General features: G+C 40.4%; 1 protein-coding gene across 1 annotated transcript in view; it reads left to right on the top strand.

The window, feature by feature from the left end:
- Positions 1 to 27,703, top strand: part of LOC148880207 (brefeldin A-inhibited guanine nucleotide-exchange protein 2-like) — a 61,534-nt gene that overhangs the window by 3,515 nt on the left and 30,316 nt on the right. Inside the window, exons 2-6 of the mRNA XM_088962054.1 lie at positions 23,921 to 24,238; positions 24,406 to 24,748; positions 24,850 to 25,272; positions 25,356 to 25,645; positions 25,921 to 26,194. Of these exons, the coding sequence (XP_088818180.1) occupies positions 23,921 to 24,238; positions 24,406 to 24,748; positions 24,850 to 25,272; positions 25,356 to 25,645; positions 25,921 to 26,194 (1,648 nt within the window). The remainder of the gene's footprint in view (positions 1 to 23,920; positions 24,239 to 24,405; positions 24,749 to 24,849; positions 25,273 to 25,355; positions 25,646 to 25,920; positions 26,195 to 27,703) is intronic.

Below are 27,703 nucleotides of genomic sequence, written 5' to 3'. Positions count from 1 at the left end.
CTGATCAAAATAACTTGTTTAGTGGTTGGTAGGAAGATTTGAGGTGACAATTACACATTTGTAGTTAGTAGATGATATCATTCTCTTTTGTGAGGGAGGCAATCAAGGAAATCTTAGAAATTTGAAAGAGCTTATCAACTCATTTGAAGTTATTTCAAGCTTAAAGGTAAATTGGGGAAAGAGTTGTTTAGTGGGTATCAAGGTGGAGGAGGAAAGGGTTGAGTAGCTTGGTAGGGAATTTAGGGTGTGAGGTTAGACAGTGGCCTTTGGAGTATCTAAATCTTCCTCTAGGTGGGAACTCGAGATCAGGGGTGTTTTGGAAACCTGTGGTAGAGAGGATACTAAAAAATTGGCTCTTTGGAAGAGGAATTGCATCTCATTGGGAGGGCGAATAACTCTGTTTAGAGCAACCCTATCCAATCTTCCAATTTATTTTCTATCCACCTTTTGGATGCCATCTAGGATAGCAGGACAACTAGAAAAGATCATGAGGGATTTTCTTTGGGAGCTACAGGAAGAGAAAAGGGATCATCTAGTGGAGTGGGACTAAGTTAGTAGATCAAAAGAGAAGGGAGGGATAGGTATAGGAAACTTGATACTTAGGAATACTTCTCTACTAGGAAAGTGGCTATAGAGATTTCCTTTGGAAAGAGATAGGCTATGGCATAAGGTCATCAAGAGCATTTACGGGATGATGAGCAATGGCTGGGATGCAAAGGTTCGACTTCATGTTCTCATTGGAAAGCAATTCAAAAGGTATACCGAACTTTTATTAACTTTATCAGCTTTGATGTGGGTTGTGGGCCAAGTTTTTTTTTTCCTGGGAAGATCTTTGGGTAGATGATACTCCTCTCAACTCCCTGTTCCTAGGTCTTTATTTAGTGTCTAACAACAAGTGTCAACCTATCTTTTGAGGTTTGCCACCTTTTCCTCTTCTGGGTTGAATTAGGTTTTGGTTTTAGAAGATTTCGAGTGTGAGTCCCTTCTTTAGTTATTGGATAAATCAAGTCTGCTTTCTTGGTTTGGTTTGTGGAGGGCATTAGAGTAAGGGGTGAGCAGTATTCGATTAAAACCGAATTACCAAACCGAAAATTTAGGTTTGGTTTTTTCGGTTTTTGAGAAATTGGTTTGGTTAATTTGGTTTTTAATAATTTCGATGTTCGGTTTCGGTTTTCAGATTTAAAAATTCGTTAACCGAAAAAACCGAATTAGCTAAAATTCATTATATAATATATAATATATAATATACAATATATACTATTTAATATATATAATATGCTATATATCTATATATTAATATATTATATATAATCTATTATAATGAAATTAAATTTTATAATATATTATAATAATATATATTATAGGTTATAATATATAATATTATATATACTAATAACTAAATTCGGTTTTTAGCCGAAATAACCGAAAACTGAACCGAAAATTTCGGTTCGGTTATTTCGATTTTATTGAAAATCGGTTTCGGTTTTCATTTTAATATTTCGATTTATTTGGTTTGGTTTTTAACTGAATAAACCGAATGCTCACCCCTAATTAAAGTTTGGTCTACCTCCCCTAATGGTATCTTTACTTGTGCTTCTTTTTTCAATTCACTACAACCATTAGAGGTGGGAGAGAATTTCCCAGTGAAAGAGATTTGGGATAAGTCAATACCACTCAAGGTTCAAGCACTGTGCTAGGAGGTTTTCCTTGGGAAGGTGAACACTTGTGACATGCTTCTATCCCCACATGTGTGTTCCCTTTGCTATGCAAATGGTGAATCCTTAACCCACTTACTAAAGATAAATCCAGTCCCAGAATGGTTGAGTTTCAAAGGCTGGTTAAAGCTATGAGGCTTACTTGTCCACCTCTGGACGAAGGAAACCTTCTCCCTAATCGGAGATCTTTGCGGAGGCCTTGAAGAGATAGATCACAAAATTTCGAACCTTTCTAAGTAAAGCTTTGCTAGAATCAAGGTGAAAAACCATGGCATCCAAGTTATCCCTCGATCAATTCCCATTTTGGATAGAGAGGTTTGGTTCTACCTCAGTGGAGGTGGAGAAGACGAACGGGTCACCTCCTTCTCCCACTGAGCTGACTCGCTCTAACGACACATTTCCATTTTGGATAGAGAGGTTTGGTTCTACCTCAGTGGAGGTGGAGAAGACGAACGGGTCACCTCCTTCTCCCACTGAGCTGACTCGCTCTAACGACACATTTCCACATGGCAAATCTCCCTTAGCAGCTCCGAAATCTGATCGAACAAGGGGGTTGCGTAGTGTTGAAGAAAAGCTGGCAGTGGGATTTCAAACAGTAGCGCAGGAGCTCTATTTCAAGTTTCAAAATACCCCTTTAAAGAAACTAGACCAGAACCCTCTTTCAAATGTTGAAGGAAGGAACTAGACAGTCTCTCAATGTTGAAGGAAGGAAGATAGATAGTCTCGATTCCCCTTTCAAATTTCAAAATACCTCCAAAACCCAGTTTTCTAAGTCTGAACCAGAACCCAACCGGTTCGAGATTTTGGGTTGCTCTATTGAAGCCCAAGGCCCACAAAGGGAACTCGACCCAAACTCCTTAATCCCACTAGAGACCCCCTCCTATATTGGCTAGTCCATTTTTTTTTTGATAAATTTTACTGGCCAGTCCACTCCTGAAACACCCCCAGTTCGGGCCGACACAAGGGAAATGTATTCAGGTCTCCAACTCCCTTAGAGAGCTCTGGTTTTTTCATCCGCCAGTGAAGAAGATGATACAGAGGAAGACCTTTGCTCGTATGCAACAAAAGCAGAACCAAATCCTCGAGAGACAGCTTTTGAAAGGGCAAAGTACTTGTTTGCAGGGAAAGATTTTTGGGGAAGTGTGGAGATACTTGAGCAGACACAACTAATCAATCCAGACTATGGATTGACTTCAGACTCAGACACCCTTGTTCGTAGACAAGGAAGAATTTTGCCAACCCCCTATCCTAGTTCGTGCCAAAATTCTCAGCAGTCCTCAGGGAGATCATCCGCTCCTCTTTTTTCTGATTCTCCTTATCTTTAGACTCCTTTTTTTCCTACTATCTCTCATCGTCTTTCATCTTCATCTCATTTTTCAGGTTCAATTGGATTGCCATCACACCCAAAGCAGATTGATTCACTTTAGATAGCTGCTCCATCAAGCATTGGTAAGAAGGTGGCGGTGAACACAGGAGATGTTAACATTACTAGAACATTGGGAATTGAAAGAAGAGAGGAAGGAGGTGAGAAGCTGAGAACATCTGAGAAAGAACAGATCAAACCTGGAAAGCATCAAGAGAAAACTATAAAAAAGGGCCCCAAAAGAGAATTTAAAAGGCTTCAATGGGGATTAATGGATCACACCTCAGATGGAAGTAGGACAAATAAGGGGATTTCTGTAAGAGTGGCTCAATGAAGGTCTTAAGCTGGAATGTCAGAGGTTTGGAAGGTCAGCTTAAAAGAAGTCTAGTGAAAGAAACTCTGAAAAGAGAAAACCCAAATGTGGTTATACTTTAGGAATCAAAAAAGGAAATAATTGACAGAAAACTTATGAAAGCTATTTGGGGAATAAGGGGAAGAAAATGGACTGCTGTTTCAGCAGTGGGGCCCGCATGTGGAATCATCCTAGCTTGGAAGGAAGATGAAATATTGGGTTTGGAGACTGATAAAGGAGAATTCTCAATCTTGGCCTTGTTCACTAATATCAAAGATGATTTCAGTTGGATTCTAGCTGGAGTTTATGGCCCTAAGCCTCTAACTCTCCATCTGATAGAGAAAGATTTTGGGATGAACTGGACTCTCTTTATGAGGAGGAAGATATCCCATGGTGTTTAGCAGGAGACTTCAACATCACCAGATTTAGTCAAGAACAATTTAATGGTAGAGCCCTGACCAGAAGTACGAGGAATTTTTCTAACTTCATATCTAGACACAATCTGTGTGATTTCCCCCTCAATAGTGGACTCTTCACTTGGTCAAATATGCAAGAAAATGCCATAAGCTGCAGATTTGACAGATCTCTGCTCTCTCAGGACTGGATGGAGAGATTTCCCAACATTTTCCAAGAATTTCGCCCACAGTGCACTTCAGATCACTGACCTATCTTGCTGAGCACTGATAGGCGCATCAAAGGAAAGGCCCCATTCAGATTGGAAAAATTCTGGTTATCTCACAAAGACTACAACAAGAAGGTTGCTGCTTGGTGGGAAGAATGCAAAGTAGAGGGTTGGGCTGGATTCCGGTTGTTACAAAAATTAAAAGTCCTAAAGAGAAATCTCAAAGCTTGGGGAAGAGAGGAATTTAAAGCATCTGAAGAAGAGAAGAAAAGAATTCTCATGGAGTTAGAAGAGTTGGATAGTAGAGAACAAAATGGTACCCTAGATGACTTAAGCAGAGGTTGAAGAGCTGATTTGAGGAAACTCGGAATTTATCAAAAAAAAAAAAAAGAGCTGATTTGAGGAAACTCGGAATTTATCAAAAAAAAAAAAAAGAGCTGATTTGAGGAAGGTCTGGGAGCAGCCGGTCAGAAGAGAAGAAATCTATTGGAGATAGAGATCGAGAGTGAGATGGCTGAAAGGAGACAACAACTCCAGATTCTTCCACACTTGCGCTTTGGGAAGGCGAGGAAAAAACTTCATCTCTAAGCTGAAAGTGAACTAAAGGGAAGTGGAGAACCCCAAGGAAATTAAGGAAGCCTTTCTCTCCTACTTCAAAACCCTATACTCCAAGGAAAGTAATAGCTGATTTACCTAAAACAGATGGGAAGGCATGACTTTATCAGCTGACATGAGAGTATGGCTGGAAAGAAGCTTTGAAGAGGAAGAAGTTAAAGAGGCAATCTTTAGTATGGATGGAGACAGGGCTCTTGGACCAGACGACTTTCCCATTTTTTTCTTCTAGAAGTGTTGGGAAATAGTAAAGTCAGATTTGATGGATTTTTTCAGGGACTTCCACTCTTCTGCCATTGTTAACAGTTGAAAACAGCCCACTTGATGTATGGAACTGTTTGAGATTAGATGCAAACCAGAAAATGAACAAACAAGAGAGGAAGAGAAGAGAGAGCTGGCAGCAATGAGTGTTAGAGAGTAAGAGGTTCGAACATTAACCCCTCTCTAACACTCTAAACATCTTATTAATAAGTTAATCTTTGACAAATTACAGAGAGGTCCTTGAGTGAGCAGGAAAATACAAAAAACAGAATATTACAGAGTATGGGCCCAGAATAAGGCCCACAACAGAGAGAAACATAACATAACATGAAATGACAGTCTATGGGCCATTCGGCCCATCTTCTCTACACTCCCCCTCAAGCTGAGCATAGATGTTAATCATGCCCAGCTTGCCAGTGTCATGTTGAAGCCTTGCCTTGGAAATGCCCTTGGTGAGAAAATCTGCCAGTTGTCCTTCAGAAATAATGAATGGAAGACACACTTCACCGGAGGAGACTCTTTCACGAATAAAGTGTCTATCAACCTCAATATGTTTGGTTCTATCATGTTGTACCGGGTTGTGAGCAATGTTGATGGCAGCCTGATTATTACAGTACAACATCATGGGTTTGTCATGATCTACCCCAAGTTCTTCCATTAAGGACCTTAGCCACAATAATTCCGAGACTCCATGTGCCATGGCTCTATATTCTGCTTCTGCGGAGGATCGAGCCACAACTGTTTGTTTCTTACTCCTCCAAGAGACAACATTACCAGCCACCAGACTACAATACCCTGAAGTAGATCTTCTATCATCAATATTTCCAGCCCAATCAGCATCAGTATAGGCTTCAAGTTTCAGATGACCATGTTTGGCAAATAGAATTCCTTTTCCTGGAGAGCCTTTCAGATAGCACAAAATCCGTTCTGCTGCTGCCATATGGGTATCTCTAGGAGCATGCATGAACTGGCTAATGCAACTGACAGCATACGCGATATCTGGCCTAGTCATGCACAGGTACAAAAGCTTCCCAAGAAGTCTCTGAAAGACCCCTTTGTCTTCCAACAAAGTTCCATCCGAAGCTGAAAGTTTGTGACTCATATCAATAGGAGTTGCAGCTGGTCTTGCACCCAATTTTCCATTTTCAGACAACAAATCAAGGACATATTTCCTCTGGGAAATAAGAATCCCATCCCTGGATCTGGCAACTTCTATGCCAAGGAAATATCTCAACTCCCCCAGATCCTTAATCTCAAATTCTGTACGGAGGAAAGACTTAAGGCCCAGAATGCTAGAGGCATCATCACTAGTCACTATAATGTCATCAACATACACAATGAGATACACTGCTAGAGACCCACTTTTCTTCACAAAAAGAGTATGATCTGACTGTGTCTGAACATAGCCGAATTTAACAAGTGCAGCTCTAAATCTCTCAAACCAGGCTCTAGGAGATTGTTTGAGGCCATAAAGAGATTTCTTCAGTTTACATACCTTTCCTTGCATATCTTTCCCATACATTCCTGGAGGAAGACACATGTAGACCTCCTCATGTAAGTCACCATTCAGAAATGCATTCTTTACATCTAACTGATAGAGAGGCCAATCAAAGTGAGCTGCCAGAGATAAAAGAACCCTCACAGATGTCATCTTAGCAACAGGGGCAAAAGTCTCCAGATAGTCAATCCCATATGTCTGTGTGTAGCCCTTTGCAACAAGTCTGGCCTTGTACCTCTCAATAGTCCCATCTGCCCTGTATTTAATGGTAAAAACCCACTTGCATCCAACTGGATCCTTCCTTTCAGGCAAATCCACCACCTCCCAAGTACCATTTTCATGTAGAGCATCCATTTCAGCCTGCATGGCATCTCTCCATTCTGGAATCCCAAGAGCTTCTGATACAGACCTAGGAATGGGGTTAGAAGCAACTGAAGAGAGGTAGGCACAATATGAAGGGGAAAGTAGGTCATAAGAAAGGTGTTTGGAAATGCAGTGTGCAGTACACTTCCGCTTTCCTTTCCTAACAGCAATGGGGACATCAAGATCTGGGAAGGGGGATTCCAAGGGAGCTGAAGCAATACCTGTTATCTCATCTGTGATTGGGAGGGTATGAGCCTCATCTGTTGTAAGGGAAACCACTTGCTCATTCCTGGATCTCTGCCTTTGATACACTTTGGGATTATGGGTAGGACGAGGAGGTAAAGAAATAGGAGCACTAGGACAAGAGGAATGAAGTGGCTGATCCTCCTTTGATTCATTTTGTGAGGATACAGATTTGTCAAGAGACTGAACTGGGACAGGAAGGGGAAGAGCAAAAACTTGTGACAGACTCTCCCCCTGTTGACAATGTCCTTCCTGAGAGGAACCATAAAAAGGAGAAAGTTCATCAAAGGTAACGTCCATAGAGACATGTCTGGTGCCAGTCTTTGGATCAAAACAACAATTACCCTTTTGTGTGGGGGAGTAACCGAGGAAGATGCATTTGTGGGCTTTTGGTTCAAACTTGTGTCTCTGCACACTTGGAATGTGAACATAACAGGTACAACCAAACACACGAAGAGGAATTGGGAAGAGATCCTTATCTGGATGAAGAAGACTGAAGGGGGATTTAAACTCTAAAACCCTGGATGGCATACGGTTTATGAGATAGGTAGCAGTAAGTACAGCATCACCCCAAAATCTTGTGGGAACATGTGAGGCAAATAAAAGGCTCCTTGCAACTTCAACAATATGTCTATTTTTTCTCTCAGCAACTCCATTTTGTTCAGGGGTTCTAACACAGGAGCTTTGGTGAATAACCCCTATGTCAAAGAGATACAAGGATAAGCTCTTCTCAAAATACTCTTTTGCATTGTCAGATCTGAAAACCTTAATTCTGATACCAAATTGAGTCAAAACAAGCTCATGAAATTGCCTCACAAGTCTCGGGACTTCGTCTCGGGATTTCATTAAGTATATCCAAGTGAATCTAGAAAAGTCATCAATGAACAGGATAAAGTATTTGTAGCCCCCCATAGAGGATAAGTGGTAAGGCCCCCACACATCAGAGTGTACAATATGAAAAAGAAAAGAGGATCTTTTATTGCTCACAGGGTAATTTTTTCTACAATGCTTTGACAACTGACATGACTCACAATTGAGACTGGACACACTGACTCCCTTAAACAGTTTGGGAAGCAAATGACTTAAAGCAGAAAAAGGTAAATGACCCAACTGACAATGACTCAACATAATTTGACTGACTGACTCTGAAGAAGTAGAACCAAAAGCAGCATTCTTGGGATGATCAAAGCATTGGCTAGGGGTGTCGAGCAAGTATATTCCATTCGCTTCATGGCCACTCCCAATCACCTTCCGAGACTTCAGGTCCTGAAACACACAGTGAGAAGGGAAAAAGGTTACACAACAATTCAATGACTTGGTCAAGCTACTTACAGATAACAAGTTGGTATTTAACTTAGGTACATGAAGAGTGGAAGATAAAAGTAAAGAGCCTGTAGGCTTGACAGTTCCCTTGCCAGAAATGGGGGCAAGAGAACCATCAGCTAAGGTGATTTTGTCACGACCAGGAAGTAAATCATATGACACAAACAAAGTGGAAAGGTTGGTCATGTGATCAGAAGCACCTGAGTCAATGATCCAAGGGGTCTTGGGATTACCTGAGGTAGATGCATGGTTAGCAGAAGCCCTTATACCTGAGTGAGCAAATGCAGAGGTGGCTGGACTTCCAGAAGGGTTGGATGATGAAGTTACACCTTCAAGCTGGCTTATCATCCTTCCAAACTTCTCATAATCAGCTTTCATGGCTTCCAATTGTGCACTTGCAGACTCAAACTCTGTATCTATACTTGTGGCTGTATGTGCACTTCCTGTCTTTCTACTGTCATTCTTCTTCTGGAATCGGATAGGGACAAGACTGGGATGCAATTTCCAGCACTTGTCCTTAGTGTGTTTCGGCTTCTTGCAATATTCACACACCACCTCCTTCTTTCCTGTACCACTGGGGGCTCCTGTAACCCCTTTGGGTTTGATTCCCATATTTGCAAAATGATCATTGATACTGACCCCTTGAACCTGCACTTGCCTCCTGCTTTCTTCACTGCTGACCAAAGCATATGCTTGAGACAATGAAACATCTTCCTTGGACAAGATGTTTTGCTTTGTAATGTCATATTCAGAATTCAGCCCTGTCAAGAACTCAAAGACCCTATTCCTTTCAACCAATTTCCTATATGTTTAAGCATCCTTAGGGGTATCCCATGTCACGGCCTCTATCAAATCAATCTCTTGCCATATAGATTTTAGGGCTGAGAAGTATGCTGCAAGTGACTTCTCCCCCTGTCTTAGATTCTTCACATCACTTCTCAGTTTGTAAGCTCTGGCAACATTCAACTTCTGGGAGTAAGTTTCTGCAACACTATCCCAGATTTCTTTAGCCGAGTTCATCCACAAATAATGCTGACTAATCTGTGGCTGCATTGAGTTCACAAGCCACCCAATCACTGTGTAGTTTTCTTGTACCCATCTCTCATAAGATGGATCATCCTCTGGAGGAGCTTTCTTGCTCCCAGAAATAAAACCCCATTTTCCTTTGCTACAAATGTGGATTTTCACTGATTGTGAGCAAGCCAAGTAGTTGGTCCCATCAAGCTTAACTGTAGTTACAGTCAGCATAGAATCAGTTGGGGTTCCCAAAATCTGTCTATATTCAGCAGCATTCTTGTTTTCAAGGCTTGAGAAATCCATCATGTAAAGGCTCCAATTAGGATTTTAATAGGTTTCTCAAGGTACTGGGGTCTTGATGAGTTTAGTTTGAGCTGAATAGGCAACAACAACTAGCTCACAGAATCAGTTCAGACTTGATAACTGTGACAGTCCAGTTCGGTGGTAGTTTTTTTCTTTACTGTTTCACCCTTTAAAGGACACCCAACAAACCTCCAATCACAAGGTATTTCAGGTTCTCAACAGCCGTTGTCCCAAAGAGAAGAAAACAGGGCCACAGTCCTTAAGAGACCTTTCGTCGAACACTCAGTGTGCAGTAGTTAACAGCCTACTGTTAACTAGAAGAAACCACTTCAAGGTATTCAGTATAGGTCCAAGAAGAGGCTGGGATGAAGATGAGACTAGTGCCACTTAGTTTTAGATCAGTTTCAGCAGCTCGGCAGTCCAATAATAAGCCGAATAGCACTTCCAAAAACAACCCAGAAAAACAGTCCAGCAACAGTGGGCCGAATGTATGTGGGCTTTGAATGCTTTAATAGTCCTCCCAAACAACAAAAAATAACTCAGCAAAGGACTGAGAAAAGACTTACAGCAAGAGAGTCTCTGGTTTGAACTATAAACCAGGCCGAACACTTGTTCTCTGAGATAACTTCGAAAGTCCTTTTCTCTGATTTCAAATCAGGTCAAACAACTTGCTCTCTGATTCTTCCTGGTCACCGAACCCTTCTCCAAGTGTATAGAAACTTGGGCACCCTCCAATGACCTCCAAGAACCAGGCGGATGACTGTAAACTTTCAGCCCTAGAACCTCCTCATGTAGTTGGCTGAACTAGAACCACATGAGGGACACGCCAAGCAATGGCCCGCTCTGATACCAAGTTGAAAACAGCCCACTTGATGTATGGAACTGTTTGAGATTAGATGCAAACCAGAAAATGAACAAACAAGAGAGGAAGAGAAGAGAGAGCTGGCAGCAATGAGTGTTAGAGAGTAAGAGGTTCGAACATTAACCCCTCTCTAACACTCTAAACATCTTATTAATAAGTTAATCTTTGACAAATTACAGAGAGGTCCTTGAGTGAGCAGGAAAATACAAAAAACAGAATATTACAGAGTATGGGCCCAGAATAAGGCCCACAACAGAGAGAAACATAACATAACATGAAATGACAGTCTATGGGCCATTCGGCCCATCTTCTCTACATTAACAAAGGCCTAAACTCAACCTTCTCTGCCTCATCCCAAAGGGAGAGTATTGGAAGTTAAAGACTTTAGACCAATAAGTTTGATAGGGAGCACTTGTAAAATTTTGGCTAAGGTTTTGGCAAGAAGACTAAAAGAAGTCCTAGAAGACCTAATTTCCCTAAATCAATTTGCTTTTGTAGAAGGGAGACAAATTGTGGACAGCATTCTAATTGCAAATGAGTGTGTGGAAGACAGGAAAACTTTTGGGAATCTAGGGGTCCTTGTCAAACTAGATTTGGAAAAGGCTTATGATAAAGTGGATTGGGATTGTATTTTAGATTGCCTGAAGATGAAAGGCTTTGGTAGGAAGTGGATCAGGTGGATCAAAGGCTGTATTGGTTCTTCATGGTTTTCAATATTGATAAATGGTGGACCGAAGGGCTACTTCAAGGCTAGCAGGGGTCTTAGAGAAGGTTGCCCACTTTCCCCTTTTTTCTTCACTCTGGTGATGGATATATTTAATCATCTTTTTAATAAGGCTATTCTTCTTAATCTGGTGAAAGGGTTTGAAGTGGGAAGGGACAAGATTCACATTTCCCATTTACAGTTTGCTGATGACATAATCTTGTTCCTGAATGCCTCTCTAGTCAACATCATAAACACAAAAAGGATAATTGAATGCTTTGAGCTCATTATTGGTGTAAGGGTTAACTTATGCAAAAGTAGTATAGTATCTCTAAACTCAGCGGAAGAGGAGCTTCTAGAAAGCTTTAAATCCTTGTTGGGATGCAAAGTGGAGAATCCTATTTCTTATCTAGGTATGCCTCTTGGAGGGAATCCAAAATCTTTAAACTTTTGAGGGCCAATGGTGGAGAAGAAATGTGAAGAAATTAGCATCTTGGAAGAAGTGATATCTTTCAAAAGGGGGAAGGCTTACCCTTAAAGGCCTCCTTAGCAAATTTGCCAGTTTACTTCCTTTCAGTCTTTTAGATCCCGACCAAAGTCATTAATCAGATTAAGAAGCTTCAAAGGAACTTTCTTTGGGAAGGATGTGGGGAGAAACGAAGCCACTTAGTTGGAACAAGTTTACAAGCCTAAAGAGGAAGGAGGCTTGAGAATTGGGCACTTAAAAGAGAAAAAATCCTCTCTCTTTGGGAAATGGCTTTGGAGGTTGCCTAAAGAATCCAATGCTCTTTGGGCAACTGTTATTTTGAGCAAATACGGGTCAAACACAAATGGGTGGGATAGCAATCTCCATTTGAACAAGATAAAGTCAACAAATTCTTGGAAAGGTATAATCTCTACCCACACTTTTTTCTTTCCTTTTATAAGATATAAAGTGGGAAATGGATCTAAAATAAAATTCTGGAAAGATCTTTGGTGGGGATAAACTACCCTTGTAGCCTCATTCCCTCGACTTTTCAACCTCACCCTTGATCAAGAAGCCACCGTCTCCTCTTGCCTTCTAGACCAAACTGCTGAGAACACCCTAAACCTTCGCCTCAGAAGACCTCTAAGGGACCCGGAGATTTCTGAATTAATTGCCTTACTTCAGATCCTTAAAAAGGCCTACATCTCCCCCTCCTCCCCTGATACCTGAATCTGGAAACCCCTCCCCCACATTAAGTCTATTCTCAAGGTTCTGATTGCTGGTGAACAACATTCCTCCTTCCCTTTCAAAAAGATCTGGTTTAGCCACATCCCTTCAAGAGTTTGCTTCTTTGTATGGGAAGCCTGTCTTCATAGACTAAATACCTGTGATCTCTTACAGAAGTATTTGGGAAGACTATCTATCTCTCCTCATATTTGCATTTTATGTTTCAGTGAAGGTGAATCAGCAGATCACATCCTTCTTCACTGTAAGTTCACAAAACATTTGGCTTCATTTTTTGAGAGGCAGGATACAGCTGGGTTATATCAGAGCACATTCTGGACTTCTTGCATCACTGGTAAGGCATAGGCTTAAGTGACAGGGGTAAAGCTTATTGGCAATCTGTGCTACATGCAGTAATGTGGAGAGTTTGGAATGAAGGAAATAAATGCCTCTTTGATAGTATGTTCAGGCCCCTTGAAGAGTTAATTTCAGACATTACCTACCTTTGCAACCTCTGGACTGTCAATTCAGATCTGTTCAAAGGACTCTCAGTCAATGACCTCAATAGAGATGCTCACCCCTTTTTGTTTTTCCCTCACCCTCATCAAATAACCTTGAGGCAACCAGATTTTATCAATGATGGAGTGGTGACCCTAAACTTCGATGGAAGTGCTTTTGGTAATCCTGGCTTAGCTGGAATTGGAGGCATAGCAAGGGATGAAAGGGGTAACATATGCTGGATTTTCAGTGGTCCAATTGGATTGGCTGATTCAACAAAGGCTGAAGTGATGGCTTCTCTCACAAGAATCAGAATAATAAAAAATTTGGGAATCCAGAGCTTAATCATTGCAGGTGACTCAGCAAATACTATAAAATGGTTAAGGGACAAGGAGGGGGGGACCTTGGAGACTGAGCCACTACTTGGCAGAGACTAGGGACTCCTTGGACTGTTCAAATGCAAAATTAGCTTGGATTCCTAGGGAACTAAATCATATAGCAGATGGCTTAGCCAAATGTGGTGTGTTTTTGGGTCATTTGTATTGCTTGGATTCCTCTATAATCTTTTGAGGTTCTTCCCCTGGTTTGTACATCTTCTCATGTACCCCTTTTTTCTTTAGTGAAATCTGGTTAAATTCCTCTAAAATGTTCATTGAATTTCCTCGTACCGGTAAAAAGTTGCTGGGTGGTATCGTCGTCTCAATGGTAAATTTGACCACATTAAAGTTTCCCCTTGAGCACCAAGGTCCTTCCCACAAACCCCTAATATCAAACAGTTCCTTCCACATCTTTTTTCTATCCCTGTAATTATTAGGCACATAAACATTTGACAACACCCAAGTGGACCCATCCCCTACATTTTTGAACTTCATTGAGATTGAGAATCTACCCATCAATTCTTTCAGAGACTCCACCACATCATTCCTCCACATTATAATTAGTCTTCCAGAAGCTCCCCGAGAGGGAACCACAGTCCAATTAATATCCTTGGAACACCTTACACTTTTGACCCATCTCCTGTCCAAATCTGCTAACTTAGTTACCTGCAACATTACTATATCTAGTTTCTCTCTCTCTCTCCCCAACAAATCCTTTATGACCCTCCTTTTTCTGGCACTAACAAGACCTCTAACATTCCAGCTTATGATCTTCATAATACTTTTGTTCATCTCACATTAACCTCTGTCCACCTATTTTGGACCCCTTCGTTCCCTTCTCTTACTAAATCTGATCTTAATTTCTCCATTCTGTCATCTTTTTCCTTCTCAATTTCCTTTTTTCCTCATCTTTCCTAACATAGACTTTCATTTTTCCTGCTTCTTTGACCTTTCCCTCAATCTGCCCCACCACTTTTAACATTGGGTTTCCCTCCCCTTGAGACACATGATTTCTACTTCATCTATCTTATCTTTCTCTAATTCTGACCAAAAACAACATCTTCATTTGCATACCTTTCCTTTCTTTAAATCCTCAAAAAACTTGCACATAAGCTGCCAAATTCTCTCAACTTGTTCATTGTTATCTCCCCTCTCACCTAACACTTGCCCCCTCCCAATCTCTTTTTGGCAGGTTGAGGGGCTGGTGCTGGAAAGTATCTGTTACATTCTTACAGCCTCATCTGGAAGGTTTAGATTATAACTCAAAATTAAGGCGTCAGTCCCCTTAGAAATGGGGTGGGGAGAAAGGATCAGTTGGGAAATGCTTCTGTCCTCTTGAGTCTTGAACCCAGAAACCTTGCAAATCCCCTAGTCGAGCCTCTCCCTTCTGCCTCGGGAGAACATGTTCCACATTCTGTACACCCTGCTTTCCTTGAGGATTTCGTGTTAGTTCATCACCATTCAGGTATGCGTTTGTATGTATTATCAATCTAAAAAAAGTTTGTATGTATTAACAATTGTTTATGTATTTTTTTTGAGAAAAGGTAAAGTACAATTGTATTAATCAACCGGTCCTTTGTACAATTAGAAGCTGTACAAAACATAAACAAAAGGACCATAAAAAAGGCCACCTTCAAAAAATTATAATCAGTTGTATCTTATTTAAATCCTATGTGTATAGACAGCCAGCTCCAAAGAAGCTCAATAGCCTTGTTAATGACCTCAGCTTCAGAAGAGGCTTTGTGATCAAAAGTCCTGCTGTTCCTTTCAGTCCATACTGCGCACAAAATAGCCGGAGATAAAGAGGACCAAAACAAACTTCCCCTTCTTTGTCATCCCTGGTATGTGCTAAGCCTCCAAGCATTCTTTAACTGAGGCAGGCATATTCCAGCTGACCTTTAAGCAAAATAGTTCCATATCTTTGTTACAAACTTGCAATGTAAAAACAGATGGTTAACTGATTTCATCTCCCCACTGCACAGACTGCAGTTAAGTCATTGCACGGAAAACCTTTCTTCAACAACAACATCTCTTTTGTTAGGCATTTCTCTAAAATTGTCACCCAAGCAAAAAATTTAACTTTCATGGGTGCCACTGTTCCCTAAATGGCCCAGCTAGGAAAATGTGCATCATTTCCTTCTACTAGAAATCTATAGAAGGATTTAACTGAGAACACTCCTAATTTCTCCCACTTCCACACTCTTGATGTTAGATAGTGTATGCCCTTAGCTCCGATCAGAATGATGTACATTATGACATTTAATGTAAATGAATAAAATACATATTCGATTCATGTTATTATGGTGTGTTTCTGTGTAATACCCTTAAACTGGACACATATGAGACTTGTGTTAGTTTAGAATGTTCACAGCCGTTGGGTAAGTCTGGGGAGATTTATCCTGCCAAGGCTGACACTAATGTGCTGCCAAGTTGGTTGGGGTGGCTTATCTCAGCTGCCAGGGTGAGACCCGAGGTACATGCAGTGTAGGTTTACTTGAAACATTGAACCAGAGCAGAATTCCAGTATTGCCCTGGACCTTGGAGATTGATGGGCAAAACAGGAATGTTACACCTGACCCCTAGACTCGATTATGATACTGCACTAGGTGTCGGATTAGGCTGTCTTTGATATGCCAATCAGTGAGATCCATAGAGGGGGTCAAAACCTGGGTATGTTGGGACAGTCCGAGAATTCATCTGAATGGGTGATCATAGTGACAGGATCAGCCCTTTTATCGAACAAAGGTAATGATCGGGGATGCACTCTCTCCGATGGAAACCAAAACTGCCGGCAGTTGATTTCAATCGTTGAAATTTGTTTTTGCAAAAGATATTTATATACAAATATATACATATATATTATAGTTTCAAATTGTTTGCAAAAGGTTTTAATTCCCGGGATCCATGTGAGTAGAGAGTGCAACACTGTTCCTTGCAGCCGAGGGAGATGTCCTCTCTTGTCGGACAGTGTTTGATCATTATGGGCTGAGAGGTTAAGTGTAAGACCATTGAGGGTAATGCTTGATGGGCTAATCTTGCATCTGCCCACAATCCCTGGGTTTTTATAAGGTGGCTTGGCCCAGGGACCACTTAGTGTAAGTGTTGGGCCCATTAGGAGCCCATGGTGATGGGCTTAGGGGTTCACTGTCCATTACAGTGAATTCGGCCAGGCCTTGTAATAGAGGCTGGTCTGGACCCATGTGGCTGATGTGTAGATCAATGTTTGGGTCCCACGCCATACAAGGAAACCCAACTAGGCAGTAGTTTGGAAGGTTAGTGAGTGTAGAGAAGATGGGCCGAATGGCCCATAGGCCGTTTATTCTTTCTATTCTTTCTTACTGTTTATATTCTTGTCTGTAATGGGCCTTACTCTGGGCCCATCCTTTCTATGTTATGTTTTGTGTAAATTCTTGCCCAACTAAGGGCCTCCTTGTAATTATTCAAAGTTTATCTTAATAAAATGCTGTTAGGGTGTTAGAGAGAGAGAGTAATGTTCGAAACTCTCATTCTCTACACCCTCATTGCCGAACCCTCAAGGTCTGTTTTCTTCATGGTATCAGAGCATGCCTGAACTTCAGTATTCTAGGGCTGGAAGATTCAGCTCATGTTGCCTGATTCTTGGAGGTCATTGGAAGTTGCCCAAGACTCAAATTTCTTGGAGAAGTGATTCGGTGGCCAGGAAGAATCAGAGAAAAAAAAGGGGAAACAGTTCGGTTCCTGATTTGAAGGTTAAATATTGTAAGTTGTGCTCAGACTTCTGGGTTATTTTTTTTCTTGTTCTACACTGTTAATCTTCGAAATTCCTTTGGAAACAGTACAGATATTCAGCTATCCTTTGATCAGGTTAAATCCAGAGATTTCTGGGTTGTTTTCATTTCTTTTCTAGATTGTCAAGTAGTCGAAATACCTCTGAAATCAGTATTGCTGTTTATTGCCCTTTTTAGATTGTTTTTGGGCCCTTGTACGGACTGTTCTTTGGGGCTGTTTTCATCTTTGGCAGTGTGGTCTTCTATACTGCCCACTCTTTGTTTGTAAAATGGTCTCTTCGACAATAGGGACTGTTCTCTTCCCTTGTGGGGTACTGTTTGGAAAGTAACTAATTTTTTTTTTTTGTTTAAGAAAGGGAGCTTGGACTGGGTGCACAGTGTTTGGTAGTTTTCTGATTTATTCTTGAAGGTCGAACCAAGTTTGTTGGTGTCTCGTGCTGCAACAAGGTGCTGCCTTTGTTCTTGGGGCTCTCACAACTTAGGTGTGACTCCGCTTTGTGTATTGCTGCTTGAGGCTGGTTTAATACGACCCTTGTTCATCCTCATCCGGTGTTGTTTTGGTTGAAGTTTGCTGAAATCTTATTTGAAGTGGTTAAAAGGATGGACTCATTAGAAATTGAAAACAAGAATGTGGCTGAATTTGGACAAGTTCCGGGAGCTCTTGTTAACTCTTTATTGATTGTGACTACAGTCAAGCTAGATGGAACTAATTATCTAGCATGGTCACAATTAGTAAAGATTTATATATGTAGTAGAGGAAAGTGGGGGTTTATCTCCGGGAGCAAGAAGGCTCCTCTAGAAGATGATCCATCTCATGAGAGGTGGATTCAAGAGAACTACACTGTTATTGGGTGGCTTGTGAACTCAATGCAGCCACAGATCAGCCAACACTATCTATGGATGAATTCAGCAAAGGAAATCTGGGATAGTGTTGCTGAAACCTATTCCCAAAAACTAAATGTGGCTAGAGCCTACAAGTTGAGAAGTGATGTGAAGAATCTGAGACAGGGGGAGAAACCATTATCTGTATACTTCTCAACTTTGAAGTCTTTGTGGCAAGAAATAGACTTGATAGAAGCTGTAACCTGGGACACCATTAATGATGCAGAGACCTACAAGAAACTGGTTGAAAGAAACAGGGTGTTTGAGTTCTTAACCGGACTAAACCCAGAATATGATATCACAAAGCAAAATATTCTATCCAAGGAGAGTGTCGCATTGTCACAAGCTTATGCATTGGTGAGCAGTGAAGAGAGCAGGAGGGCTGTCCAGGTTCAAGGGGTTGGTTTTAGTGATCACTTTGCAAATATGGGGATTAAATCCAAAAGGATTACTGGGACTTCTAGTGGCTCTGGAAAGAAAAAAGTGGTATGTAAGTATTGCAAGAAGCCGAAGCACACCGAAGATAAGTGCTGGAAGTTACATCTTGATCTTGTTCCAATTCGGTTTCAGAAAAACATGATAGTAAAGGGACAGGGAGTGCAAATGTGGCTGTTGGGCCAGATAGTGATAAGTACTATACTGAAGAAATGTCTGCGTGTGCACAGTTGGCAGCCATGAAAGCAGAATATGAAAAGTTTGGAAAGATGATCAGTCATCTAGAGGATGTGACTTCTTCCAACCCTTCAGGAAATTCAACTCCTTCTGCGTTTGCTCATTCAGGTACAAGGGCCTTTGCCAATCATGTAACCACTTCAGGTAATCTTAAGATCCCTTGGATTATTGACTCAGGTGCTTCTGATCATATGACTAACCTCTCTACCCTGTTTGTTTCATATGACTTGCTTTTTGGACGTGATAAAATCACTTTAGCCGATGGTTCACTTGCCCCTATTTCTGGCAAGGAAACCATCAAGGCTACAGATTCCTTGTTCTTACCTTCTGCACTTCATGTACCTAGACTAAATACAAATTTGTTGTCTGTAAGTAGTCTAACCAAGTCACTCAACTTTTGTGTAACCTTCTTTCCTTCCTATTGTGTTTTTCAGGATTTGGAGTCTCGGAAGGTGATTGGGAGTGGCCATGAGTTGAACGGAATATACCTGCTTGATACTCCAGGACAATGCACTGATCATCCTGGGAATGTTGCTCTTGGGTCTGTTTCTTCAGAGTCTATTAGTCGGATTATGTTGTGTCATCGTCGTTTGGGTCATTTGTCTTTTTTTGCCTTGAGTCATCTATTCCCTGAACTGTTTAAGGGAATTAGTTTGTCCAGTCTTCATTGTGAGTCTTGTGAGTTATCAAAACATTGTAGAAACAATTATCCTTTGAGTAATAAAAGATCTTCTTTTCCTTTTAATATTGTGCATTCTGATGTGTGGGGGCCTTATCACTTACCCTCCATGGGTGGCTACAAATATTTTATCTTGTTTATTGATGACTTTTCTCGGTTCACTTGGATATTCCTGATGAAATCCCGTGATGAAGTTCCAAGACTTGTAAGACAATTCCTTGAATTTGTTTTGACCCAATTTGATACCAGGATTAAAATCTTCAGATCTGACAATGCAAAAAAATACTTTGAGAAGAACCTATCCTGCTATTTCTTTGACATGGGGGTTATTCATCAAAGTTTCTGTGCTAGGACCCCAGAATAGAATGGAGTTGCTGAGGAAAAATAGGCATATTGTTGAAGTTGCAAGAAGTATCTTATTTGCCTCACATGTTCCTACAAGGTTTTGGGGTGATGTCGTCCTCACTATTACCTACACTATAAACCGTATGCCATCCAGGGTTTTAGGGTTTAAGTCTCCCTTCCATCTCCTTCATCCAGATAATGACCTTTTTCCTATTCCTCTTCGTGTCTTTGGCTGCACCTGTTATGTACATGTTCCAAGTGTCCAAAGGTATAAATTTGAACCAAAAGCCTACAAGTGTATCTTCCTTGGTTATTCCCCTACACAGAAGGGTTACTGTTGTTTTGATCCAAAGACTGACACTCGGTATGTCTCAATGGACGCCACCTTTAATGAGTTTCCTCCCTTTTATGGTTCCTCTCGGAAAGGACATTGTCCACAGGGGGAGGATTTGTCACAAGTGTTTGCCCTTCCTCTTCCTGCTCCAGTTGAATCTTTTGACAAGTCTGCTTCTCCTTCAAATGAATCAAGGGCGGATAAGTCGTTCCATTCTCCCTATCCTAGTGTTCTTCCTCCTTTACCTCCTCGTCCTATCCTCAATCCCAAGGTGTATCAAAGGCAAAGATCTAGAAATGAGTAGGTTGTTTCTCCCACAACACGAGCCTCATACACTTCCAGTCACAGATGAGACAATAGGTACTGTTTCAACACCCTTGGAGTCATCCTTCCCTGACCTTGATATTCCCATTATTGTTAGTGAAGGAAAACGGAAGTGCACTGCTCACTACATTTCCAAGCACCTTTCTTACAGGTTGCTTTATCCTTCATACTTTGCCTATCTATCTTCTGTTGCTTCTAACCCTATTCACAAGTCTGTGTCAGAAGCTCTTAATATTCCAGAATGGAGGGATGCTATGAGGTCTGAAATTGATGCCCTACACAAGAATGACACGTGGAAATTGGTTGATTTGCCTGAAGGGAAGGATCCGGTTGGTTGCAAGTGGGTCTTTACTATCAAATATCAAGCTGATGGCACCATTGAAAGGTACAAGGCCAGGCTGGTTGCAAAAGGCTATACACAAACATATGGGATTGATTATTTGGAGACCTTTGCACTTGTTGCCAATATGACATCTCTGAGGGTTCTTCTATCTTTAGTTGCTCACTTTGACTAGCCCCTTTATCAGTTGGATGTGAAGAATGCATTTCTGAATGGTGAATTACTTGAGGAGGTTTATATGTCTCTTCCTCCAGGGATGTATGGAACTGATATGCAAGGAAAGGTATGCAGACTGAAAAATCACTTTATGGACTAAAACAATCTCCTAGAGCATGGTTTGAGAGATTTAGAACAACATTTGTTAACTTTGGTTATGTGCAGATACAGTCTGATCATACTCTTTTTGTGAAGAGGAGTGGACCTCTGGCAGTATACCTCATTGTGTATGTAGATGACATTGTAGTGACTGGAAATGATGTTTCAGGAATTCATGATCTCAAATCTTTCCTCCATACAAAGTTTGAGATTAAAGATTTGGGGGAACTGAGATACTTCCTTGGCATAGAAGTTGCTCGATCCAAGGATGGGATTCTTATCTCCCAAAGGAAGTATATTCTTGACTTGCTCTCTGAAACTGGGAAGATGGGTGCTAGACCAGTTCCTACTCCTATTGATATGAGTCATAAACTCTCTGCCTCAGATGGGACATTGTTAGAAGACAAAGGAATCTTCCAGAGGCTTCCTGAGTCATAAACTCTCTGCCTCTGAACTGAGATACTTCCTTAGCCAATTCATGCATACTCCTCGAGACACTCACATGGCAGCAGCAGAGCGAATCCTGTGTTATTTGAAGGGCTCCCCAAGAAAGGGAATTCTGTTTGCCAAGCATGGTCACATACACCGATGCTGACTGGGCCGGAAACATTGATGACGGAAGATCTATTTCTGGGTATTGCAGCTTGGTGGCTGGTAATGTTGTTTCTTGGAGAAGCAAGAAACAATTGGTTGTTGCTCGGTCCTCAGCTGAAGCAGAATACAGGGCCATGGCACATGGAGTCTCTGAACTTTTATTGCTAAAATCATTGATGGAGGAACTTGGGGTTGAACATGACAAGCCAATGATGTTGTACTATGATAATCAGGCTGCCATCAACATTGCTCACAACCCAGTGCAACATGATAGAACTAAGCATATTGAAGTTGATCGACACTTCATTAGAGAAAGGGTTTCTTCGGGTGAAGTATGTTTTCCTTTCATCACCAAAGGCATTCCCAAGGCAAAACTTCAGCATGATACTGGCAAGCTTGGCATGATTGACATCTATGCTCTGCTTGAGGGGGAGTGTAGAGAAGATGGGCCGAATGGCCCATAGGCTGTTTATTCTTTTTATTGTTTCTTACTGTTTATGTTCTTGTCTGTAATGGGCCTTACTCTGGGCCCATCCTTTCTATGTTATGTTCTGTGTAAATTCTTGCCCAACTAAGGGCCTCCTTGTAATTATTCAAAGTTTATCTTAATAAAATGCTGTTAGGGTGTTAGAGAGAGTAATGTTCGAAACTCTCATTCTCTACACCCTCATTGCCGAACTCTCAAGGTCTGTTTTCTTCAGTGAGCACATGGACTTAATGGGCCTAAAGCCCAATTTGAATTGGTTTAATTAAATTAATTAAACAGGGGCGGATCTGGGATTTGGATCAGCAGATAGGATAAGGGATTATCCTTATCCACTCAGAGAGTCCAGATCCAAATACAGATTTGGATTTGGAAACTTCTAATAAGATTAGGAGGGCTGATCTAATCTGTAGATAAGATAAGGGCTTATCCTTATCTCTTAAAGAGAGTCCAGATTTAAATGAGGATTTGAATTAGGAAACTCTTAATGGGATTAGGAATTGATCTCTTTAAGGCTATAAAAGACTGCGCCATCTTCTGCTCTTGCGCCCTCCTCCTGCTCCCGCCATTGCTAGTTTGTTCTCCACTGTAGGAGCGATCAAGAAGGGTTCTTGATATCAGTTTTTGGGGAAAAACTGATCTGAAGTCGTGCTCACATACCCTCCATCGAATTCTTGCTGAAGGATTTGGTTCTTGTGAAGAACCACCTGCTGATTCTGCTCCACCCTACGCTATGTCATCTTCAGTGGGAGCAGTCTTTGGAGCTTTCCTTGGGTGTGAACACCTTCGTTGGGAGTTACTGCTACTCCGTATCAGGTATATCCCTCTCCTACCTTTTGGTTTCAGATCTGGTTCGGTTTAGGTTCAAGATTGATCATTGAAAATGCAGATTTTCTAAAACAGGGAATGTGATTCCCACATGGGAGAGAGAGAAATTTTTGAAATTTCGCCTTACCTACTTGCAGGGTTCGGCTATCCATATGATGGATCTTTCATCCCTTCACTTGAATCCTGACTTTGCAAGTTCAGAGTCTGATCTTGAAGCATAGTTAGGAGATTCCCTATCTGTTGAATCTCCCAATCATTAACGTTCCAATCCCTTTTGAAGGATGGGTTCCAACAAATGTTTTCTCCCCTCTGAACATAAGAATCGGATACCAGTACCTCTTTGTCAACTCCCAGGTTGAACAAGGTAGGGAATAACTATTTAAGGGATCTCTCCCCAGTCCAAGGGTCCAGCCAAAATCTGATCCTTTTGGCATCTTGTATTTTGAACCTGATACTATGCCTGACTTGGGTGTTAGCTCTACAAATTCCTTTCCAAAGGCTGCAGCCATAAGTTGAAGGAGGGGGCTGCAATCCCAAACATTACCGTCCAGCTCAAATTTCTCAGCTATTACCTTCCTCCAAAGGTTATTTGGTTCTGCATTAAACCTCCAGTGTGAACTGCCTAATAATGCTAAGTTAATGGACAATTCTGTTTATTTATTAAAGGCATATTCTGAGCATAAGGCATCTCAAGGTGTGAAATATTATATTTTCAGGCATTAGTCTAAGTATGAATTGCCTTTTAAATACCCTTTTATAAATCCATGTAATCTTTTTTAGCATTTGGTCTGCCCATTTATCATCACCTCTGCTTGATATTTGCTAATTGATTGCTTTTCTAGGGATTGGCTTATCTAGATGAAGTTCATGTTTTCCTTTCATTAGTCATTATTTTCATAACCTTTACTGCACGGAAATATACCCTTTGATATGGTTAATTTACTGTTTCTGTCTTGCATAACGTGGGATCAACTTCAAGAATTTGTTTTAATATCTTTATTAGATGAGTTAATTGGATCTCACTACAATCTAATTTGTTTCTTGATATGGAACAGGTTTTTAGGTGCTATTAAGCAGTACTTATGCCTATCATTGTTAAAGAACAGTGCATCAACCCTTATGATTGTTTTTCAGCTTTCTTGCTCCATTTTTATTAGTTTGGTATCAAGATTTAGAGCTGGATTGAAGGCAGAGATTGGAGTATTCTTTCCTATGATTGTTCTCAGAGTTTTGGAAAACGTTGCTCAGCCTAATTTTCAGCAAAAGATGATAGTGCTTCGGTTTCTAGACAAGCTATGTGTTGATTCCCAGATCTTGGTAGATATTTTTATGAATTATGATTGTGATGTCAATTCATCAAATATATTTGAGAGGTATGTGTTTTTCAACTCAAGCATTGACAGCTTTAAGTATTTCTGTTTTGTTCATGGGTCTTACAGTGACAGCTTTTTTCTTTCATTCTTTAAGATTTTGAGCATGTAAGACTTTAGATCTGAGCTTGCTTTTGTTCTCTTTTTATCCCTTGGTTTGTTTCACACAGGATGGTAAATGGACTTCTCAAAACTGCTCAAGGTGCTCCACCTGGTGCTGTTGCTACCCTACAGCCACCTCAGGATGTCACCATGAAACTTGAAGCAATGAGGTGCCTAGTGGCAATTTTGAGGTCAATGGGAGATTGGATGAACAAACAGTTACAAATTCCAGATCCTCATTCTCCTAAGAAACTAGATGCAGCTGAGAACAATAGTGAATCAGGAAGTCCTGTGGCAAATGGGAATGGGGATGATCCTGCTGAAGGATCAGATTCTCCTTCTGAAACATCCAGTGAAGTTTCTGATGTATTGACAATAGAGCAGCGCCGGGCATACAAGCTTGAGCTTCAAGTAAATAATTTTTACTATGTTTACATGCACTTCTGCTTCTTCTTTACTTCTTCCTCTCTTTTCCCCATTCCACATCTAATCTAATATGAAACTTGTGGCAGGAAGGTATATCTCTTTTTAATAGGAAGCCCAAGAAAGGCATTGATTTCCTTATAAATGCAAAGAAGGTAGGCGACTCGCCAGAGGAGATTGCAGCTTTTCTTAGAAGCACATCTGGTTTGAATAAGACCTTGATTGGTGATTATCTAGGAGAGAGGGAAGAGTTACCATTAAAAGTTATGCATGCATACGTGGATTCCTTTGACTTTCAAGGGATTGAGTTTGATGAGGCAATCAGGGCTTTACTACAAGGATTTAGGTTGCCAGGTGAAGCACAGAAGATTGACCGTATCATGGAAAAATTTGCTGAGCGTTATTGCAAGTGTAATCCAAAAGCTTTCATGAGTGCAGACACTGCATATGTCCTTGCCTACTCTGTTATATTGCTCAACACTGATGCTCATAATCCCATGGTTAAAAACAAGGTAAATGGTCCTTGAAATTTCAGGTGAAGCAATTTTATGTTTTTAACACAAGTTTGATTATGTTGTTTTGTTTGGTTATACAGATGTTGGCAGATGATTTTATAAGGAACAACCGTGGCATAGATGATGGAAAAGATTTACCTGAAGAGTACTTAAGATCCTTGTTTGAACGGATTTCGAAGAATGAAATTAAAATGAAAGAGGATGACTTGGCTCCCAAACAAAAGCGATCTATGAACCCAAACAGACTTTTAGGCCTGGATAGTATTTTGGATATTGTGATCCGTAAGCGAGGAGAAGAAAAAATGGAGACCAGTGATGGTCTTATCAGGCACATGCAAGAGCAATTCAAGGAAAAAGCTCGCAAATCTGAGTAAGTTTAACCAGACTTCTCTAGTACTAATATTTTGCACTGCTTTATTAGGTGTTGACAGCATACACTCTATGTGTATGGTGTATTGGTGTACCCATAGATACTATATTTTCATCTGTACCTTGCTACATTTCTGAGAACTTTATCCATTATTTGAGAGACCTCAGTATTGATTCTGCCTATTGTAACACCAAATTTTAGTAGTTATTTTATGAAGTAAATATGGTACTTCTTTGACTGTATACTTTATCCGGATATGCATTTGTGATCTACAGGTCAGTTTATTATGCGGCAACAGATGTAGTAATCCTGAGATTCATGATTGAGGTCTGCTGGGCTCCTATGTTGGCTGCCTTTAGTGTTCCTCTTGATCAAAGCGATGATGAAGTAGTAATAGCACAATGTCTTGAAGGTTTGCGTCATGCAGTCCATGTTACTGCAGTAATGTCCATGAAGACTCATAGAGATGCTTTTGTTACTTCACTAGCAAAGTTCACCTCCCTCCACTCAGCTGCAGATATCAAGCAGAAAAACATTGATGCCATCAAGGTTAGTTTGTAGTTTTTATATTCATTTGTCAGACAGCACATGGACTAACTAAGCCTCTTATAAAAAAAAGGGACCAACCAAACATGGTATGTTTCCAGTGTATGGATTGTTGATTTCCCTATCTTAGGGACTCTGTTTGCATTTTCACTGCACTGTTTCATCAGCTTGTGGTAGATGACTGGCAAGCCTTGAAAGGATAGAAGAAATAGAAACAAGTGTAATGGGGAATCAGATTGCGTTCCTGTAGAATTAAGACCTGTGGCTGGATAACAAGCAGAGCCTAATGGACTTGATTTGTGAAAAAATGGGGTTTAAATCTGAGAAATAATGGTAGAGGATAATCAGGAAGGGTTTCCTCAAACTATTCAAATGGCAGAAAATCTTTAAAGCAATTATTGACTTAAGAATAGGATTTTTTTTTCGATAAATAACGATTCTGAATATTGAAGAATACAAAGAGTAAGAATAAGAACATTGATAGAGATATTTCATAGAGAGGAACTAGAATGAAGATATACTACATAAATAGACTTATGTTTGCTTGACTTGGGCTGTAGGAGAGGAACTAGAATGAAGATATGTTACATAAATCGAGGGTTTCAAGAAAAACCCATATTTTTTTGACAAAAAACTTAAAATTTATTAAAACGTAAGGTAATGAGTCCTATTAACCCCTTGCTTGGCTAATACACTGGCCATCACATTTTCTGATCTCCTCATCCATTGTATCCTCAAGTTCATATTTCCTGGTAAGATATTTTAACGTTTTTCATTTCACCCCTGTAGCACCATATTATGGATTTTGGTTTCTTTACCCTTCCCACCACCAATTTTGAATCCCCTTCAATCACCACATTTGCTATACTCAGTTCATTAGAGATTTGTACTTTGTACCACAGCAAGCAATTCTACTTTGAGAGGATTGCCCATACCTATAGGTTCAGAAAATGGTTCTATTACTTCTATCTCTCAAGACCCCTCCTATTCCAGTAGGGCTTGAATTACCTTGACTGCTCCCATCAAAATTCAACTTTACAAATCCTTCAAGTGGAGGTAGCCACAGAGCATCTACTCTTTCCTAGGGGTGAATTAGAAAATTTTGGTTTCGGTTTTCAGAATTAGAAATTTGATTAACTAAAAAAACTGAATTTACCGAATATATACTATATATTTATATATTAATATAATATATATAACATTATAATGAAATTCAGTTTCGTAATATATATTATAATATATATTATACATTATAATGATAATATTTTTTGTATGTTAATGAAATTTGGTTTTAACCAAAATAACTGAACTGAACCGAAAATTTTGGTTTTGGTTTCAGTTTTTATTTTTTTATTTCAGTTTTTAGATATTTGGTCTCTTTGGTTCAGTTTTTAGCTGAATAAACTAAATGCTGACCCCTACTCTTTCCTTTCTAGAAGAGCTTTTGGCAACTAATTCTCAATTTCTTTAGACATCATCAAAGGAGAACTGAGAAAACAACTCCATAGTCTT

The sequence above is a fragment of the Nelumbo lutea genome, chromosome 1 (assembly GCF_056320005.1).
Source record: "Nelumbo lutea isolate HS-2025 chromosome 1, American lotus-T2T, whole genome shotgun sequence".
Classification (NCBI taxonomy): domain Eukaryota; kingdom Viridiplantae; phylum Streptophyta; class Magnoliopsida; order Proteales; family Nelumbonaceae; genus Nelumbo; species Nelumbo lutea.
Note: the sequence above shows the minus strand (reverse complement) of the source record. Positions and strands in the feature narration are given on the sequence as shown.